At 37.3% G+C, this 21,547-nt stretch overlaps 1 protein-coding gene across 9 annotated transcripts in view; it reads left to right on the top strand.

Moving 5' to 3' along the window:
• Positions 1 to 21,547, top strand: part of LOC137261938 (MAP kinase-activating death domain protein-like) — a 108,580-nt gene that overhangs the window by 66,708 nt on the left and 20,325 nt on the right. For 5 of the 9 annotated variants that reach the window (XM_067799748.1, XM_067799747.1, XM_067799750.1 and 2 more), the window contains exons 17-30: positions 1,599 to 1,710; positions 1,856 to 2,042; positions 4,441 to 4,635; positions 5,722 to 5,830; positions 6,551 to 6,706; positions 7,810 to 8,249; positions 9,907 to 10,066; positions 10,210 to 10,330; positions 10,438 to 10,654; positions 11,524 to 11,631; positions 12,293 to 12,457; positions 14,402 to 14,474; positions 14,866 to 14,972; positions 18,576 to 18,648. In XM_067799748.1, coding sequence (XP_067655849.1) covers positions 1,599 to 1,710; positions 1,856 to 2,042; positions 4,441 to 4,635; positions 5,722 to 5,830; positions 6,551 to 6,706; positions 7,810 to 8,249; positions 9,907 to 10,066; positions 10,210 to 10,330; positions 10,438 to 10,654; positions 11,524 to 11,631; positions 12,293 to 12,457; positions 14,402 to 14,474; positions 14,866 to 14,972; positions 18,576 to 18,648 — 2,223 coding nt within the window. Of the gene's footprint in view, positions 1 to 1,598; positions 1,711 to 1,855; positions 2,043 to 4,440; positions 4,636 to 5,721; positions 5,831 to 6,550; positions 6,707 to 7,809; positions 8,250 to 9,906; positions 10,067 to 10,209; positions 10,331 to 10,437; positions 10,655 to 11,523; positions 11,632 to 12,292; positions 12,458 to 14,401; positions 14,475 to 14,865; positions 14,973 to 18,575; positions 18,649 to 20,998; positions 21,259 to 21,547 lie in introns of those variants that run through there. The other 4 variants (XM_067799754.1, XM_067799755.1, XM_067799751.1 and 1 more) reach the window with 3 other exon arrangements.

Genomic DNA, 21,547 nt, shown 5'->3' with positions numbered 1-21,547 from the left:
CAGTGAACCTAAAGTGGTGCCTTCTGCTATTTACAGGTTTTTGTGATTTATTATTTTCTAGGTTCCTATGGAAGTGTTTCAGACTTAGTCTCAAAATGGGCGGATGGGCTTCATTTCCAGATCATTACTCAATAAAATGTTCAATATTGTTATACAAAACTTGGTAGATATATCAGTTAGAATCTAATGTGGTGCCTTTTGGTATTTATTTTATCATTTTCTCAGTTTCCACAGAAATGATACTGACTTAGTCTCACAGTGGAGGGATGGGCTTGTTTCTGGAGCAGAACTCAAAAACAGTGCAATATTTTTCTGCAAAACTTGTTACATACATACATTTACAGGTTTTTGTGATTTACCATTTTCTCGGTTTCCATGGAAATGTTTTGGACTTAGTAACTTTTAGACTTAGTCTCAAAAGTGAGAGGTGTGTTTTGTTTCCAGAGCACAACTCGAAAACTTTTTAAAATCTGTCAGCAATACTTGGTAGATATGTTTGGCAGACCCCAAACTGGTGCCTTTTGCTATTTACAGGGTTTTGTGAATTATTATTTTCCATTATTTGCATGGAAACGTTTCAAACTGAGTCTCAAAATGGAGGGGTTGGTTTCATTTCCAGAGCACAACTTGAAACTTGGCAGATATTTGAGGCAGACCACAAAGTCGTGCCTTTTGCTATTTTCAATATTCCCGGATTCCATGGAAACAATTCTGACAATGGAGGGATGGGGTTCATTTCCGGAGCACAACCATTTGATATCTTTCAACTGATCTTGGCAGATATGTGAAACAGATCTTGAAGTGGTGCCTTTTGCTGTTTACAGATATATGACACTTACATTTTTCATGATTTCCAGGGAAAACATTCAACATTTATCTGAAAAAAGATCAAGTAACTGTCAGATGGTTTCTCCTTTTAAATATGCGAGTGCTAGGGGGATATATCATCTTCTGATGACTCTTATTATCGACACTGTGCAACATACATCCTGTCTTGTATTCTTTTACTGAAAACAAAACATGACACGCTTTGTCCATGCATGAAATATTGCTCTTTTAATACCAGGAAAGTTTTGACTGCTTTCATGTATAAACCTTGGCAAAAGTTGAGAAACTTCTCATCCACTGAGTGTTTCATCTATCACTTTCAGTGTAGTATAGGAAGGGAATGAAATGAAAAATCATAAATGTAACATTTTCACAGTAAGTGCTAGGGTCTCCAGATGTGATGTCACAGACAGGAGTTGTCTTCTTATGCTCTATAATGATTGAATATTAGCAGTAAACATAAGATGTGTTTCGTCTTGTCCAGATTTGACAGAAATGACTATATCATATGATTAATCATTGCTCATTTGAAAAAAACAAAATCATTATGGGTTAGAGTTTGGAATGTAATCCAGTGTGGTATGTGAATATGTAGGTAGGTGTCCTGTATGATAAATGTGTACCATTCCTGTATCAATTGGGTGGGTTAGATAAGCAGACATTGTGTTACGAATAAAGATGGTGATTGAGAAATCGTTACAGTTACTAGTTTATAGGTTCTATCACTCTGCAGTTCCTGAAGTGAGGGGTTTTACAAATTAACTCGACAGGTACCCGTAAAGCTCTTGTCGAGAAGTCTGGATTAGTGAAACACGCTACCAGTCAGAAGAAAAAAGAGCCTGTGAAACCAGCACCACAGGAGTCTCGGGGTTCTTCAAACAGGTAAGTGAACATTGACATATGATTATGTTATCTTTGTCAGTTTTTGTATCAGTAGAGAATCAGATTATCCTGAACTTGAAACTATTACGGAATGTTGAAAATAATCTTGACCATATTTTGATCACAAATACTTCTGTACCTATAGTGAAAACCAGCAATTCTTGAAGGAGGTGGTCAATCTGATCCTGGATGGGCAAGGGATGGGATGGCTCAAGCTGAATCGCGTGAAGAAGCTGATGGAAGATGAGAACTATAGGAACTTTGTTATCAGTCGACTCAACCGTAATCTTGACAAAAAAATTTCTGATGATGCAAATCACCTTGAGGATGTAGTGAGTACCAGGGTCACATCCACAAAACAAGGAATGGAACATACTTTTGCAGCCCCAAAACAATGAGCATTGTTGGAAGATTTGCAGTAAATGCACCACTGCCAGGACCTAAATTGTTTTTGTGTTGAAGGGGCACTAATGCGGAGCAATTTCTGTGGACCAGTTGTTTTTCTTTTGTTATTGTTTTTCTCCTGTGAGTACCCGGATGATATCCCAGTATTCATGACTGGTTCGTGATCTCTGCTGCGTCACCCATATGTGCAATTGATATTTTATGTGTAGACTGATGAACATATATGAAGTCATTTTACTTCGTTATTATGAAAACAAATCAAACGCCTTGAAGTTGACTCATCTGCCAATGGTATAAACAAACCGTTAGGTCTGAAAAATTACAAAATCAGTGTACGTCTTTCTATTTTGTCTTATAAAGGTAATTAGTTCCTTGTCACATTTGTATGCATTTTGAAAGTTAATAAAAAAATCCCACACGGTCTGCTTATACTTACAGTGAATTTCTAACATGATTATATTTCACACACAGCCTATTCATGACCTAGTGCATGTTTTCTGTAGTACAGATTCTGCTGAAAGTTACAAGAAATAAATTAAAACAAAATACAAATATTAGATTTAAGACAGAAGAAAGTTATAGCAACAATGCCAGGCTATTACCTTGTTCAGGAATGTATCCATCAATATCTGCATAAAAGAACAATATTCCATTCATCTGCAGCTGGTAAATTGTCCTGCTCTATGTGTTGTGTCTTTCAACAGTCTAATATGCGAAAAAGTGACAGATCATTTGAACATTTTTCAAATTGTTGTGTACATAATCTCATTTGTCACCCAGGATAGCACACCTGGCAACTAACTGTATGATGTCCGCCATTAGTTAACCAATAATGAGCAACAATCAATCAATCAATCAAGGCAGTGGTGGTTAATTCTTTGTAGGAATGATGTTGTTTTTACGCTTATACTTTACGACAGGGCGTATTCAGTATAGATTTGTAAATCTACCATCATAAACACTGCCTTTCTGACAAATCGACTGTGGAAATAATTAATCAATCAGTGTGTTATTAGTAAATCCTTTGATCGATGTTTGTTTTTGTAACTCAGCTGATAAACCCTCTTGCATCACTTACATGCATATATTACAATACATAACATGCAATACATTTGCCACTACAGACCTTAATTTATAATGTTGAGTATTTACTCCAGGTAGGAGAAATAAAAAATGGGAACCTTTGTTGAGTAATTTTAGTGGTGTTACCGCTAATTATACCAGTCATAAATTCAATAACTGACCATCAAGTGAATGATGACAAATAACACATGTAGGTTTATAGCATCAAACACGAGTTACAGCAAGGAATATGTAATCAGCGTGAAAACACTTATGGACCGAAACTGTTTTGAGGATACCAACGGAACTTCGTTGTTACATAAGAAATACACATAGGCATTTGCTGTGTACTTGGGTAAATGGGTATAATCAGTTTTTTTTATGTAAGAAACTTTTCAGATTTCTCTACCGATGACAAAGTCGTTATTAGTTTACAAATTCAGACAAATCAACTGTGTGTTTTTATTATCATAGATAATAAACCAGGGTGGTAGCTACCAAAATTTATGTATGATGTTTGCTATGACAGCTGGGCCAATCCTCAAAACTATCTAAATAATAAACTAATCTAAATATAAAGCTTTGCAATCTTTCAGACTTATATGAAACAAATGGCTTGCTACGTGTATGTAGACATCATATTTTCACATGACATGACTAAATATTGAGGTAAAAAACACAGAAATATGATCAAATTGGACCAGTCACTATTCCATCCAGGCATCAGAAAAATAAAAACTACACTGGTGGGATATTTTGTTACAATCAGGCAAGGAATACCATGGATATTTTTAAATAACGGCATCCTCACTTTTTAGGGTGAAGAAATTCTGCTAATGTAGACAGGAGCCCAGTCCCTGTGTCTGTCACGGTCGAGGGAGCGGATGCTGACCAATTTGCAGTTTGGTTTTGTAATTAGACCCTTGGCGAGAAACATTATTTGCTCCGCAGTGCCCCTTTAATGTTACCTTTTGGAGAGACTTTCTAAGACCTAAATTAGTGGCTGAAGAATCATTTTCCTTAGAAGGCATGTTCAGGAACACAGCCAAGACTTTGTGTTACATAAAGTTATATAATGTGTATTGCAAAGATGTTATACAAATTTTTTTATGTCGATTATTGTCCATTGGAAATAAATGTATCATATAGTTTCAATGTATTCATCATCAATGTTAAGCAGCATTACTTGAAATGACTTTCATAATTAATATTGCTAGCTGTGGTGCACCCAAATCCATGTGTCTTTTTGTTTCCTGTTCACAGTGTATTACAAAGAATGTGTTCAAGGGCATGCTGGCAATGGTAAAAGCAATTGTCCATGGTCTGGAGCACACATTCCAAAACCATGGCCTTGGAGGTATGGCAAGTGCTTTCATGGTAATGGAGATTCTACACACACACTATTGGGCCCGTGAGATCACCAGCAGTAACCGTAGTGACACCAGCCTCACACCAGATGTAAGTTTGGTTACCTTCACTTATCAGGGAAGCACTTTAACATAGTTATGCTTCATGAATAAATATACTGCCTCATAACACTAAACACAAGATGATTTCATTATGTACTTGGCAGTGAATAAGTAATTTTCTGTCTCTGCTAAGTGATGATAAACATCACATGTTGAAATACATTGAGACACATGAAGACATGATGTGTATATATGGTCCAGAAATTTTTTCATCAAACTTGGTATGATTGAGTCCTATCTAAACAGTCAGACAGAAAGCAATCCCTAACTATTTTGATACCCTTTTTTGTTCACCTGACTGAAATTCAAGTAGGCTTATGTTGTTGCAAGCAGAGCACATTGTGTATTGTCCATTGGCAGATGAGAGTAGGAGGTGAAATTCGGATGAATAATCCCAGCACCAGTGTTTCTATTAAGTATTTGTAAAATTCTCACCCCATTGTCAACTTGTTACAAAAATGTCCCTCTCATACTGATTGCCTAATTTCCTGAAACGGTAAGGCACACTAGGCTCTGCGGAACAGATAGGCATCCTCCCCAAGGATGGATAAATCCTATCCATGAGCTCTTAAGCTGAAGTTTGTAAGAGGAAGCTTTATTGGTAGCTGTAAAGCCATTTGGAAATCTGGTCTTGCAGGTCTGGTATTATCTCAAGACAGAACCAGGGAGCATGATCTTCTTCCTCCACATCAAAGAACCAGTAATCGTCAGACCATAATTAAACCAGATACACCTTTTCAGACAAATTGGTTGTTCAAGAAGTTATTTTGATTCAGTGCAGCCTGTGCCTGATCAGGAGGAATTCAGTGGTCATTGGCTTCTTTTCAACATCAGAGCAAGTTACCTCAGTCATCCTCCTTGTTTCACATCATCAAAGATGCCAAGAGGCCCAATTGATAACACACCCAGAATGTGTACCCCTTTCAAAACATCTGTTTGCATTTTGACTTAAACCTGTCAGCTATTACAAATGCCAAACCAGATTCTGTTTGGAGACAAATAATTGAAATTACCAATATCTTTGCTAACATTGCCATTGAGCCATGTCTGTTTCTTCTCTGATTGGGATGGTTAGGTGTCCTCTCTGCATGGCAGTCATGAGAGCCTTTCTTCCAAGGGAGAAGACTCCCAGAGGATAGACAACCAAAGTCTCACAGAAACAGAAAACATGCCTGCTACCATCAGTGAGTATAAGTTTCTTTTATGTATTTATTCTTATGGTGGAGGCTACATGGCTCATAATCATGCATCATGCTTTATAATCAACTTTGCATTGCTTTTATCTCCTTCCACCCAAGCTTTCAACTGGCTATGAAGATAACAACAATTGTACTTACTTAAATAAAACAAGACCTGTCAAGACCTCTTCCTGTTGTAAATGCCTGTGAGTTGTATTGTTGCATCAGTAGTCTTAAACATGATTATTACACCACATATATAAGACTGGAATAACTTTTGTCTGTATTGTTTTGATTTTTCCCCCACTCATATTTTCTCTGGGTGAAAACATTGGTGCTTACATTGTGATGTACCTGTACTATGTAATATATGAGCATGGATTAATTTAGAACACAGAAACTGAAGAGGGACAGCACAGATTTGCATTGTGTTTCTTGATTATCATGCAGATGTCTTGACAATGATTGGTCACTTTCTGCTGTGAATTAGAATTTTTTGAACAAATAGTTGATATTATGTAACTTAGTCAAAACTGTTCTGGTTTTTTTTTAAGAAAAGAACAATTCTGAGTTGTTAAATGTCCGTATTGGTTTACATTTAGCCAACATGAAATCCTTACCAAGTTCCTATGAAACAGCAGCTAAGTTTCTAACAAATAGCAGAATGTTTCTAGCTTTTGTTTGTTTTGTGGTGACTGGCTGCATCCTCTATCTGTGTACATTTAGGCCTGAACCCGTCCCCTCGCCAACCCCCACTGTCCCCCAGCCGACAGGACAGCACAGGCTGGTGGGCAGAGCGAGAAAGAGACCAGTCACAGTCAATCAGTGCCGCCTGCATTTCTGACCAGTCGTCCTCTAGTACCAGCACCAGCACTGAGTCAGGTCCGTGCAGCCCAACAGTTCCAGCCAGCTTTGTTCAAGTCATTGTGCATAGTGTGCTTATGTCTCTGGCCTGTCCTGTTGTTACATTTGAATAAAACATGATCTTTTCCTGTTTTATAGGTGGCATTTAGATGTTCATTATATTTGGTTTTTACAGCTTAGTGAGTGGTACGAAACTTAAATGCTTGATACTGTATGCATAATGGAGGACATGAAGGTTATTTTGAAATATCACTGTATATGTAAGTCGTATTATCATGTCCATAACTGGCGCTCACACTATACTCCACTGTAATCTGTTGATGACCAAACACTCTATGATTGAATAGGCTCCAGCAACAACTCTAAATAAGACTCCAAAATAAGAGTGCATGTTTAATGAAACAATGAAGGGAAAGACAACATTCATTTCTGCATTAATGGGATATGATTTTACTTTCATAATTATGAGTATCATAAGAAAGGCAAATGTAGTGCCATAACAATGTTATGAAAGACTCTTATATAATTAGTGCTGTAGGAATTAGGGTTTTATTTGTTAATAGCTGCATTCACATGGAATGTTCTATTGAAATACTTGCAATTAATACTAGAGAAGAAACCCAAGAAGTATTCTGTTGTAGTGGGGTGAAATTTAGGACTTGTTATTCTTTGGTTGTGACAAAGTGGTAAGGTTTTGAGCACTTTGGTTGAGGTATTTAGATAGGAGTTATTCTGCTTCAGTCTTTTGCATGAAATACAGACACTTGCCACATTTAGCTGTTTTCAGTCAAATTTACAAAATGACTTCCAATACAGCTGAGATTTAGCTTGCATGGAATTTTTATTGACATGATTAAATAGGGGAGGTTAAATTGGTAAGTTTCAACAGCACATCCGAAAAGGCTGGTCTGTGATTCAACACGGACATGCCATTTGTATTTGATCATTATGCCCGTAGTTAATAAACAAAGCCAGATATACAGAGCTCTTGTGCTTATGGCAGTGCCTGAAACACAATCAACTGAATTTTTTAAAGTTTGATTTGTATTTTTGTGAAAAAACTCTTTTTGTCTGTCTTTTATGTATCTGATATGGAGTGTTAACTTGCCCTGTTTGTTTAGGTTCCCCTGTGATTGTAAATGGTGATGAGTTTGAGAACATAGAGATCCCTGTGATGTCAGACAGCAGTGGTCACTCAGAAAACTCTGGAATTGGAGGAAGTAATGGTGGTGTTTCTAGACAAACAGGTCTCAGCCCACAGATGACCGACATGAACAGGAACATTGGCAAAACACCAGCCCAAACTTGTGATATCATCGTGACTGACACAAGTTCTTCCAGAGAAGGGGAAGACATGATGCATGAGCTTGTCAAGAACAAGGAGTTGATTAAGACCAGTAGGCTAGATAAGTTTAACAGTGTGGACTCTGAGATATCAGAGGCTAGCACTCTAGTCAGCACCAGTTCAGACAACAATGATGAGAACCGTAAAAGAAGTCGAATCAATCACCACACCATTAGAGGAGCTATGTCAGACAGTGAGATGGAAGGCTCAACTGGGGTAAGGACATACAAATGCAGAAGCAATAGTGTAGAAGACTTTAATATTTGAAATTATGAAAGTTAATGAAAATGTTATTAATAATATTGTTCCCAAAATATCAATGTGGTTATCACTGTGGTACCAAACTTGATTGTGGGAATGAAACATGTCACTGATCAGCCTAGGATTTCTATAAGTTATGCCCGTCCGTCCGTAATCATTTTGTTTCCAGAGCATAACTAAAAAAGCGTTCAGTATTTTTAGACCAAAATTGATAGATCTAATAATCTGAGCCTATGGTTGTGCCTTTTGCTATTTACAGATTTTTGGCATTTTTTTTCATTTTTCCATGGAATGTTTTGGTGTTAGTCAAATGGTGGGGTGCGTTTTGTTTCCAGAGCATAACTCAAAAACCATTCAATATTTTCTGCAAAACTTGGTAGATATATCAATCAGAACCTAAGGTGGAGCCTTTTGCTATGTACAGGTTTTTGTGATGTATTATTTTCTCGGTTTCCATGGAAACTTTTCGGACTTAGTCTGAAAAGTGAGAGGTGTGTTTCGTTTCCAGAGCAGAACTCAAAAAATGTTCAATATTTTTCTGCAAAACTTGGTAGATATATCAATCAGAAGCTGAAGTGGTGCCTTTTGCTATGTACAGGATTTTGTGATTTATTATTTTCTCTGTTTCCATGGAAACATTTCGGACCTAGTCTGAAAAGTGAGAAGTGTGTTTTGTTTCCGGAGAAGAATTCAAAAGGTTCTTAATATCTGTCCGTAAAACTTTCTAGATATGTGTGGCAGACCCCAAAGTGGTGCCTTTTGCTATTTGCAGGTTTTTATGATTTATTATTTTCTTGCTTTCCATGGACACATTTCAGACTCAAAATGGAGGGATGGGCTTCCATTTCTGGAGCAGAACTCAAAAACCATTCAATGTTTTTCTGCAAAACTTGATAGATATATCAATCAGAACCTATAGTGGTGCCTTTTGCTATGTACAGGATCTTGTGACTTATTATTTTCTCTGTTTCCATGGAAACGTTTTGGACCTAGTCTGAAAAGTGAGAGGTGTGTTTCGTTTCTGGAACAGAACTCAAAAACTTCTTAATATCTGTCAGTGTTACTTGGTAGATATGTGTGGCAGAAATATGAGACAGATCTTGAAATGGTGACTTTTTCTGATTACAGATATATGGCATTTATATTTTTCATGAATTCCATGGAAACAATTCAGACTTGGTCTAAAAACACAATAAGTAACTGTCAGATGATTTGTCCTTTCAAATATGTGGGGGACGGGGGATATGTCATCTTCTGCTGACTCTTGTTCCTGATATCCATGGAAACAATTTGAACACATCAAGTAAACTGTCAGATGATTTATCCTTTCAAATATATGGGGGCCGCGGGGATATGTCATCTTCTGATGACTCTTGTGTTGATCATGTTGTGTGTCGGTGCACCAACATTAAATGTGTACCACCTTGGTTGGTTGGGCGAGGGAGCATTTGGGCCCTCAAAGCCTGCTAGAAAGATTTTGATGAATGGTAAAAAATTAATTAGACCTTTGTTTCTTCTGTCTTTCCCACAACAGAAAGATCACATACAATGATTTAAGTGACATGTAACTAGAAGAGTCTTGAAACCCAACTCCCTCACTTAACAATTACAGCAGTCTGCACGTCACAACAAGAGAAACCGTTCTCCAAGTGTGTGGAGCTCCAAGAGCAATCTCAGTACAGGATTTCGTTACAGTGAAGGCAAGATGATCAACACCAGCTGTCCACAGAACCCAGAGTTCTACAAGACATACCTGTTTGAAGGCTTGCTTGGTTGGTACTTGTTATTGTAATATATTAAATTGCAAATCCATACACACCTAGAGTTTCTTTCCAGAATCACAATTTTTAGTCTTACTGCAAAGGAGGATAGCAGAGTTTTACCATGACCAGAAATTATGTGTGTTGTCTTGCAGGCAAAAGTAGGAGTCGATTGTTTGATCAGATGCAGTTTTGGGAGGACTTGTTTCTAGATGCTGTTGCTCAGGAAAGAGACATTATTGGCATGGACCAACGTCCCTCAGAGATGATTGAGCGGTAAGTGAAAAATATTGGATATTGATAGGACTTACAATAAAAAATGCAGAACTGCCTTTTATGCTATAAACACTGAGCAAAGATTCAACTGGACTCCTTTTTGCCAGGTATCGATCCCTTGGTGACATGGAGCGGAAACGTCTAGAACATGATGAGGACCGTCTCTTGGCCCATATGTTGTACAACTTAGTGGGATTTATGGTGATGATGAATGTTCACAAGTCTGAGGTGAAGAAGAAGGTACGACGTCTGTTGGGTAAATCTCACATTGGACTCATGTACAGTCAGGATGTCAACAATCTTCTGGATCAGATCAACAACCTGGTATGAATCTGATTTTTCTTACAATTTCTTTTAGCCGCCACTTTTTATTTTCCCCAGTTTCCATGGGAAAAAGGGAGGGATGGGTTTCATTTTCTGGACCACAACTAGAAAACCTTTTAATATCTTTCTACAAGACTTGGCAGAGATATCTAACAGCTGTTGAAGTGGTGCCTTTTGATGTTTACAGATAATGAACATTTCTATTTTTTGTGATTTCTATGGAAACAATTTGGATTTAGTTTAAAAAACATCAAGTGTCTGTCAGATGATTTGTTCTTGCAAATATGTGGAGGCTTGGAGGATTTGTCATGTTCAGATGAATCTTGCTGAATATACGGTATAGAGCATATTCAGTTATTAGCCTCTTCTACATCTCATCAGTCTGGTCGATATATTAGATCACAGTCATCCAGATCATAGCTTTAAGAAATGAAGCCGGGTACAGGTCATCCTAGGGACTACATTGTGAAAGTGTCAGGAAGGGTCAAAATAGCAATGAATGTTATTCATGAAGTATGTTTTCCATACTTGCTGTGGGAATAAAAGAGCAAGCGTCATTGGATTCATGCATTCCACTCTCTACTGTATGTTTGTGCTTTTCTATTTTATAGAAATTTCTTCCATTCTACACAAAATAAAATGTAGCACTATTAACAGCCTTATTTGAATTTCCACAGATTTGCAACTTACTTGCATTTTACACATTATGAAAGGAACTGATGTATACACCCTACTAGTTTGGTCATTTGTACAAATTGAGTTGAAATTTATGGTACGGACACTGATCTTACTTTGCGTGTAGCAACCTCACTGAATTTGTTGCTGCTGTGTATGCCACTTTGTAGCTGTTCTTCTTTCCTCCATTTCAGCATGGTAATGATATTGACCTGCGTCCTCTTGGAAGCCGGCAGATGCAGAAACAGTCATTCACTGTTCACTGGGGTACTGACAATGGTGGTGATATGTTATTCATGGAGGTAGGCCAAGGTTGCTCAATATCCTCAATATCCAGTATCATCAATATCAGCTTCATGTGAAACACGTATCCATGTTTTTTTTTTGAGATTTGAATTTGACAAATTAAATTATACCATTGTAATTGGACTGTGCTCCTTTCAGATTTTCCATTTTGCCAGTTCATTTGAAAAAGCTGCTCTTGACCATTACTCAGTTTTGTTAGCCCCCGCTGCACATTTAATGTGAAATGGAGGATATGTCACCTTTGTGACAATGCTTGTTCAAACTGGAATTGAATTTGGTAGATGGTGGTGGATCTCAGTGCTAACTTCACTTACGAATTTGATTGTCAGTAGAATATTGATGCTGCCAACTTCTCTGATATAGATGGAAAGGAAAATCTTTTCATGTATATAATGTGTCTCCTCTTGATGACATCATACTGAGTTTATCTTTGTATTTATTATTTTATGTGTGATTGTTTTCCTACTTCAGCATATATGCAGGTAATATTGGAACATCATTGCACACTCTTTGCATTATCTGTTTTTGTAGCTTACAAAGTGAGCTGCCCAACTGCTTCCGTGTATCTTGATACCCTTTATAGCATTTCAGGGAACAATTATGAAAATGATGGATGGAAAATATGTAATTTTTTGTGCATATTAAACACTATTGCAGGTGTGTGATGACTGCCTGCTGTTGCGCAGTGTGACAGGCACAATACATGACAGATGGTGGTTTGAGAAGCTTGTCAATATGACATACTGCCCTAAGACGAAGGTTCTCTGTCTGTGGCGCAAACAAGCAGACAAAGTCCAGCTCAACCAATTTTATACCAAAAAGGTGTGTACATTTTATACAGTCTTGCCCTGTTTATCCGCACCTCAGATATCCGGAAAACTCTCCTTCTGAACGAAAATTCCTTAAAACGAATTCACAACGTTGTAAAATTACTCGCCTATCCGGAAATCCGATTTCCATAACCGTACAGTCATTTTCACTTAAAAAACACAAAATTATGTGCATTTTTTTGTCTTGTATATCCGGATGGCTGAGCACCTGTCTGTTTACACACGCTATTACCGAGGGCCTCGCGTGCCGTAACATGAAAGAAGTCGACAGTCTTTGAAGCGTGAGAAGATTAACTACCTCTGAGTAGCATGGTGACACTGAGTTAATTTTGAAGCATGTCAATTAGTGGGTCACTATTATTTATTAATCCGGATGATCAAGCAAGTATGGACAGCTGTGAGCGAAAAGACAATTGCTAACTGCATTCGTCATGTGGATATTATCCAATCAAATGAGGACCCACAAGAAGACATGGCCTTGTTGGAACTATTCGATGCACTACGATCCTATGCACAAGGATTGCAGCTGTGATTGTTACTGCCAATGATCTTGTGAATGTCGACAGTGACAAACTGATCGGTGGAAGTCCTCTTGCTTTTCTACACAATCAGTGCAAAAAGCAATGACTGATTTCTTCAAGTGAGCATAACTGCATGAACAGGTATGAGACATTTTATGTATGCACTGTTAATTGTTTATGTCTAATCAATAAAGATTATGTCTGATGCCTACTATGTTGTTTCTTTGTACGTTTCTTTGTACATATGGCCCGTGGTTCAGATATCCGAAAATTCGCTTATCCGGACAATTTCAATAAAACACAAGTGTTCGGATAAACGGGGCATGACTGTACACAAGTTATTATTAGACATACACAGAGCCTCATTAGAACTTCATAATGTCTTTGTGACTGCTTTGTCAAAACCTTGATCATAAGAAATGGACGGCAGATGGTTTGTAGGACCCACTAATGATACCTGAATTTGATTGGAAGGTGTTAATTTGATTTTAAGCATTTTTCCACAATTACACTGGTAATGGTTTGTTTCATCTCCCAGGCCAGAAACTTCTTGTGCATGTGTGAGATGTTAGGAAAAGCAATGTCCTCTTAATTTTTTTCAGTGGAGTGTTGATGCTGCCAACTTCTCTGATATTGAAGGGAAGAAAAATTTTGTGATGCATAGAATGTGTCTTCTTTTGATGATATCATACTGAGTTTATCTTCGTATTTATTATTTTATATGCGTATAGCTGTTAATTCCTCCCTCCCATTTCTATTACTGTCTTTGGCCATGTAGAACTGTAATATGTCTGATTGTACTATAGTCCTTACGCAGGAAATGACATATGTCCATTATTATATATAGGAAGCTGTAATGTTATACATACGTGCATGCACACTGAGTGACTGGTTCTCTGTTGCAATTATAAGTAACCAACAAAAGTTCCGATGAGCATTAACGTGCGTAGGAATAGTGTTGTCTACATGCACTAGGCAGTTGTGTTTGGGAGTTTGAATCAAACATGGACCTAATGAGTTTCAAACCCCATGTTTTTAGCTGTTTTTGACAATGTTTCATTGCGCTCAAATCAGATGCTTAACTGCATGTTTTAATATGTGTAAAGTGCACATTCAACACACAAAACGTTACATATGCCTTAGAGTTTAAAAGGCCCCTCCATGATTAAGTTCATGTGTGACTATCAATGTTCATGTATATTATGGCAGGGTTAGTAATGTGGCATGTTCCTAATCAGACGTCTATTAGAAGGTAACAGCAAATAACTCAAATCTCAGTGATGTGGTTTCTTCAGCTGTGTGATGGTAAATAATGATGATGTGACTGTAGTCATTGAGAGCTGTCATCATGGATGTGAATATTCAGAAAAATAACCTGCTGGTGATGATACATGTATACATCTTTTTCTGTTTAGTGCCGAGAGCTGTACTTCTGTGTGAAGGAATCAATGGAGAAAGCTGCAAGCCGCAACACTGGGAAGCTTCCAGGTACATCTTGTCTTCTTGTCTGGGTCTATCTTTGTTGAGTGACAGCATGCATGTTCTTGTAGCTGTTGTCACTCTAGGAATAACACTGATAGATATTACACAGACCATACAGCATAGTCACATTCTAGCTTCATCCAACCTTTGTGTAATTATAATTTATTCTGAATGTACAGACCAATAGTTGTGTGTATAATCTATGTACCTTTGCATCCTTCATTAAGTTTGAACACATACACACACATATATGTATGTTTTTTAGTTGTAGTGAACATATTTTTTCTTCTTGATATGTTTGAACCATATTGAATGGCAATATTTGTGTTAAAGAGAGAAGAGTTGTGTAGTTCTGTGTACTGGTAAGGTTAATGCTGAGATGACTGGTACGCTGCAGGTCCTGAGCTAGGTGGGGAATTTCCAGTACAGGATCTCCGGTCAGGTCAGGGAGGTCTCCTGCAAGTCTGTATGGAGGGAATAGGCCTGCTTCTTGCCAACAGCAAAGTAAGACACACATGCTAATCTGAACACCATGATAGATACACTTCACTGTACAGTAGCATAATGCCCTCTCAGCATTTACTTAGATTATTTCACTCAGTAATTAAGTAACTGCATTTACTGTTTACTAGCTGTTTTTGTTAATTATTTGGTAAAGTATTGGTCTATGGATTCCATATTTTTCTTCACTCCAAATAGATGCAATAAAGATTTAATTTTAATTAAGTTAGATTCAAAATTGGGATCAAAGTGCCAAAATGGTCAGTCATCATATTTTGATCACTGTGCAAGCTGCAGGTCTTGTGCTCACTGTTATTGAAATCTACCAGTGATTGTAAAATAATTAGATTGGAGGTGAGTAAATGGTTGATAACTTCAAACTGTGTATACCTTGCTATGTTATGATTTCACAAATCTGTTATCAATTTGTTTATGATCAGTATCATTGAGGAAGTTAATTTTGGTTAATTGGATTTAAAAATCCATTTCTGTGCATGAATTGTGCATTTTTGTGCTTGTGAGGATTCTCATTTGAAATGATGCCTGCAGCTTGTATATGTTATTTGATTGATGGATGTGCTCTCATGTTGTAGTTCTCAGGTAACAGGTTGTGTAACTTGTGAGAACAACAGCTAAGACCTCATCTAAAGTCAACTTGAAATCCTAGTGGATTGCCTTTTGTACCTGGATTATCTCCTTTTATTTGCCAAGCCACCTTAGAACTATTTTTGTAGAATAAGAAAGATTTTTCAAAAGTATTTTGAAGAGTCCTTGAAAAATTCTGGGCAGATCATTCCTGCTTCAAAAGGGAGACAATCCACAATCTTCCAATTTGCTTGCTTATCCCCAGCTTAGAATGGCGAGTCATATAGGCTGTAGTTAGTAACGTTAGTGCATGATTGCTGGAAGTAGTTGATGTTGCACATGTGAATAGACTATTTATATGCATGCATACTCACATCCAAATATAGCAAGCTTGAGATATGTAATTACATAACAGTTACAGAGAAAACATTTAAAATTAAAGCCAACACATTTGTAAGTGCAGTTTATTTTGTCAAAGGAAATCTTTTCGTATTAAGGTGCTGTGCACTTAACTTGTCCACTTCAAGTAGTTCACACTGATATTAGCTTGTAGACTCTAGTATCACTAACATCCTGTAAGTAACAATCTACCAGCTGTGTTCAGTTTCACTTAAAATTGCAGTTATGAAACATAGATTGTATTTGCATTTATTGTGTACATTGTTTATGTAAGAGACATTACCAGTGTACTCCTATGAGAAGACAAGTGTGCACACTTCACATCATCCAGATAAATGTTCTCCAGATTATCCTAGTCTGTGTGATATGGGCCCTACTTCCCTAAGCCAGAACACAAGGAAGACACCTATGTAAAACCAGACTGAAAATGGAAAAGCAATTAAGCATGTGTGTATGTCTGTGTGTGTGAAACAAAACATTAGAAACAGATCACTATTGTTAAAAGACACTTCCTGTATACATACATTTGTGTTGACAATGGAAATTAACAGGATCCAAAACCTTGATTTGTCTTTTGTGTTTAACTCATGCAAGAAGTTAATATATTGTCTTGTTAGTTACACCTGTCAAAATACAATTAGGTTTAACCTATAAAGTTCCATTTTTAGTTATAGTGTGTAGAGTGCTAGTCATTAAAGCATTGAATAGTGTCGTCATAAAAGAAAAAAAAAGCAAAGCAAAACAGCTTAACAATTGTTTGTTTCAGAGACCTCAATAACTGATAGAAGTATATGGGTCTTTTGTATGATGTTCAACAGTATGTCACACAAGCTACCAAATATGGAACTGTAACACAACATTTGTCCAAATGCTCTTTTTCTATTTTCTTAAGCAATTTGAAATTGTCAGTTTTGTGACAGAAAAGTAATTGGAGGTCTTATAGCAAGAAATCCAACAATCTATGGCATTAATTTTTCTTCATATAGGATGACAGTATTTTCCGTTTTGGTCCTCTGACCACATCCATTTCCAGTCCTTAAACACTGAGAAAATTATACACAGTTACTAAAGCTAAATGGTACAAGCCATTGAAAACAGGGAGACAGCATTTGACCCAATTGAACAAAACTTACATCTGATTGTGACTTCCCATATCTCCCTGAGCCAACAGTAGATGGGTATTATTACTAGCTGCTGTGCACAACTTAGTCTTTGTTTTCTCTCAGTGCTGAAGGAATGCATATGTTTGCAGCCATGTTTTGATATCTTTTTTCAACATTTTACATCTGCTAATTCCCCAGTACTGCTGTTGACATGACCTCTGTGCTTCTATCAGAACTTTTGAGATGGTCCCACCACATCCTGAAGATATATCAGCATTGATCAGGCATGCTTTGCAGAGACCTAAAGCTAGGAGTTTCATAACTGTGAAGAAATTAGAATTTCAAGTTTAGTGCATTTGTGTTAATGGAGGTCATACTGCCTCATGTATAATTTCTCAAAAAAATGTAAAGTTAGAGCTTTGCCCCTCCAACTGTTAGTGAAAACGTGTTCCCCAGTGTAATATCTGTATTGTACCCCAGCAGGCAATAGCTCACCCAGTGTCTGCAGCATCTGTATGGCCCAAGATGTCAATCTGTTCATCTTTGTGCTAGGTCTCTGAAAAGTTATGAAGACCTGAGTATTGAGTGCTTCATGCAAACATTGAATGTGGGCGTATGTACCATTGGAGTTCTATGGCTTTCTCACCAACAAGGTGATGGCTCTCAATCGCCTCTAACAGCTTGTATTTTCTTTTCTTCTTACAACTGCTTTCCTCTGGGTGATTTCAGGAGATTGAGGTAAAAGACTTTGTGGTCCACTAGAAATATGCTGTCCTAGTGTCAATGCAGTTAGCGGCCATCTCTCAAGTTCCTTTGTTCATCTCTACACTTTTAAGTTTTTGTTTTCATTTATTGCACCCTTTTTTCCCCCCACATCTATGGCTATTTAGTCTGCTTTACATGTGTTTATCACAATGAAATTACGTGTGAACAGTTTACTAACACCACTGAAGTTATTACTGTGTTCTGTCAACACTGAAACTATATACAGTGTGTAACTTGTTCAGTTAAATTTCATTGTGGAAACATTGCAGCTAATCCCTGCATTGTGTTGTAGTCATGGACAGATGTGTGTAACAAAAGGTGAAGTATTTGGAAAAGGATGCATAGTTGTTTTATGCAGATCATGCTGCCTTTTGTTGTTGACAAGTTAAATGATTCACAAGCAACAAGGTTTATTTACCTTACATACATCTATTCATAAATTATATTTTATGTCAGTTATCAAATTTATGGGGAAATTGGAGTCTGATAAGGCGTGGATCTATCTGCATCAACATTCAGTTCTATGAAATCCTTCTCCAAGCTACGTTTGTGTGATGTGTGATTGTTATGAGCGTGAACTGTCATGCATCTTGTGTGGTAGGAAGGCAGTAATCTCTGTTATCTTTGTGTTTCATTTCTCATCACCAGCTGTACAACAGACCATCTCATCCACAGCCTTTTGTTGTCTTCTCTCTCACTCTAGTAGTCCACTGTTTATTTGATGTTAAGTTGCTCATCCACATTTATATTTCAGTTCTTTATTGAGCTAACTCGTATCAGGAAATGCTTCACACAGAAGGGAGGCATTTTTGTGCTAGAAGAATTTGGTAAGAGATCAAGCCAGTTCCAACACACTTTCTTCCATTTCTACATTTCATGTTTTATAATCAACTTCTATTTTTATATATCCTACTCTGTCTTGCATGCTTGGTAATTTGGTTTTGCATGCCCTTTTATGTTACTTCATGTCATTTATTGTGGTCTTATTCTGTCGATTTGGAATATTGGTTTGATACAATATTTGATACTTATTAAAGATTTATTCTTATTGAGCGTGTTTTTCTTCACAATTGTCCCAAAGGTGTTGAATATACTACTATTATTGCCTGAGAGATATAAGGCAGATGAGAGCCTGCAGAGATGTGTGTTGTCATTGTCTTTGTGTCGTCCTTGTTTTGTCCTCAGTCTATTGTCAGTTATCCGGCAAGAAACATAGAACTGAAGACTGTTTATTTCTTTGTGACTATTGTGAAGAATATCCACCATGGGTAATGGATATCAGTCAAACCTACATGTAGACAGATCAGGCCCTTCTGTAAGGGATTTGCATGGATATGTTTGTTTTAACAATAAATGTCAGCATCATCCAACTAATGAATAAATGGAGAAGGTATTGTAAAAGCCATACTTTTGAAATCTCCTTTTCATGCCCTGGCATGTAATGCAGGGGGGTATAGTGGACATCTCATCTGTCTGTCTGTGTGTCAGTCCGTCAGTAGTCGTTTTTTTCCCGGAGCTTAACACAAAAAAAACGTTCAATATTTTTTTACCAAAATTAGTAAATATAATGAACTGGACTTATGGTTGTGCCTTTTGCTGTTTACAGATATGTGACGTTTATATTTTTATGTAATGGGGGGGGATATAGTTGATGTCCCGTCTGTCCATCTGTCCGTCCGTCTGCCCGCCCGTCCATCCGTAATCATTTTGTTTCCGGAGCATAACTCAGAAACCATTCAGTATTTTTAGACCAAACTTGATAGATATAATAATTTCAACGTATAGTTGTGCCTTTTGCTATTTACAGAGTTTTGGCATTTTTATTTTGTTTCTTTTTCCATGGAACGTTTTGGTGTAAGTCTAATGGTGGGGCGGGCTTCGTCTTGGTAGATATGTGTGGCAGACCCCAAAGTGGTGCCTTTTGCTATGTACAGGTTTTTGTGATGTATTATTTTCTCGGTTTCCATGGAAATGTTTTGGACTTTGTCTCAAAATGGAGGAATGGACTTTGTTTCCGGAGAAGAACTGAAAAATCGTTCAATATTTTTCAGCAAAACTTGGTAGATATGTGTGGCAGGCCCCAAAGTGGTGCCTTTCAGTATTTACAGATTTTTGTGATTTATTATTTTCTGGATTTCCATGGAAATGTTTCAAAATGTCTCAAAATGTGGGGATGTGCTTCGTTTCCAGAGCAGAACTCAAAAACCGTTCAATATTTCTCTCCTAAACTTGGTAGATATACCAGTCAGAAGCTGCAATGGTGCCTTTTGGTATTTACAGGTTTTTGTGATTTCTTAGTTTCTCGGTTTCCATGGAAACGATTCAGACTTTGTCTCAAAAGTGAGAGGTGTGTTTGGTTTCTGGAGCAGAACTTAAAAACCTCTTAATATCTGTCAGTTTTACTAGTTAGATATATGTGCCAGACCCCAAAGTGGTGCCTTTTGCTATTTACATGTTTTTCTGATTTATTGTTTTTCTCCGTTTCTATGGAAACATTTCAGACTTAGTCTCAAAATGGAGGGATGTGCTTCGTTTCCGGAGCAGAACTCAAAAACCGTTCAATATTTCTCTCCTAAACTTGGTAGATATACCAGTCAGAAGCTGCAATGGTGCCTTTTGGTATTTACAGGTTTTTGTGATTTCTTAGTTTCTCGGTTTCCATGGAAACGATTCAGACTTTGTCTCAAAAGTGAGAGGTGTGTTTGGTTTCTGGAGCAGAACTTAAAAACCCCTTAATATCTGTCAGTTTTACTAGTTAGATATATGTGCCAGACACCAAAGTGGTGCCTTTTGCCATTTACATGTTTTTCTGATTTATTGTTTTTCTCCGTTTCTATGGAAACATTTCAGACTTAGTCTCAAAATGGAGGGATGTGCTTCGTTTCCGGAGCAGAACTCAAAAACCGTTCAATATTTTTCTGCAAAACTTGGTAGATGTATCAATCAGAACCAAAAAATGGTGCATTTTGCTACTTAATTTTTTGTGATTTATTATTTTATCGGTTTCCTTGGAAACGTTTCGGACTTACTCTCAAAAGTGAGAGGTGTGTTTTGTTTCCGGAGAAGAACTCAAAAACTTCTTAATATCTGTCAGTGTTACTTGGTAGATATGTGTGGCAGACCCCAAAGTGGTGCCTTTTGCTATTTACAGGTTTTTATGATGTGTTATTTTCTCAGTTCCATGGGGCCAAGGGGATATGCCATCTTCTGATGACTCTTGTTGGATCTGACAGCGATATTATCCCACATGCTTCTAAGTGTATACTTCAACCATAAAAAGGAAGAATGATCTGATCATCAGGGCATGGGGTGCCAGATGAAGCTGTTGGAATTCATGTTCATGGTCATTTTACGGAACTTTCATGACACAGTTATGAACACCACTTTATAAAGGTGTCATGTTTGTTTCCTTTATTTAGTGATATGTGCCCAGCTCACAGGCTTTCAAACATCTGGCCACATTTTCTGAGTGTATGTATATATCCACACTCTGTATATGGAAATATTTTGAATAGTAATTTGAAAGTGATGTTTTGCACATGGTATTCATTAAGAGTGAAACATTGATCTATCAAAGCATCAAAATTGTGCATGGCCATGGCAGTGAATCAAAAGTTGAAATGTTTTAATGGTGTGGCTGGACAAGGGAGGCCTAGGATTTTGTTTGCAGTTCATTTCCACTCCAGCTGGCCGAATTGAAGAAAGCGTACAAGATGTGAGATAATG

This window comes from Haliotis asinina, chromosome 14 (genome assembly GCF_037392515.1).
Source record: "Haliotis asinina isolate JCU_RB_2024 chromosome 14, JCU_Hal_asi_v2, whole genome shotgun sequence".
Classification (NCBI taxonomy): Eukaryota; Metazoa; Mollusca; class Gastropoda; order Lepetellida; family Haliotidae; genus Haliotis; species Haliotis asinina.
Note: the sequence above shows the minus strand (reverse complement) of the source record. Positions and strands in the feature narration are given on the sequence as shown.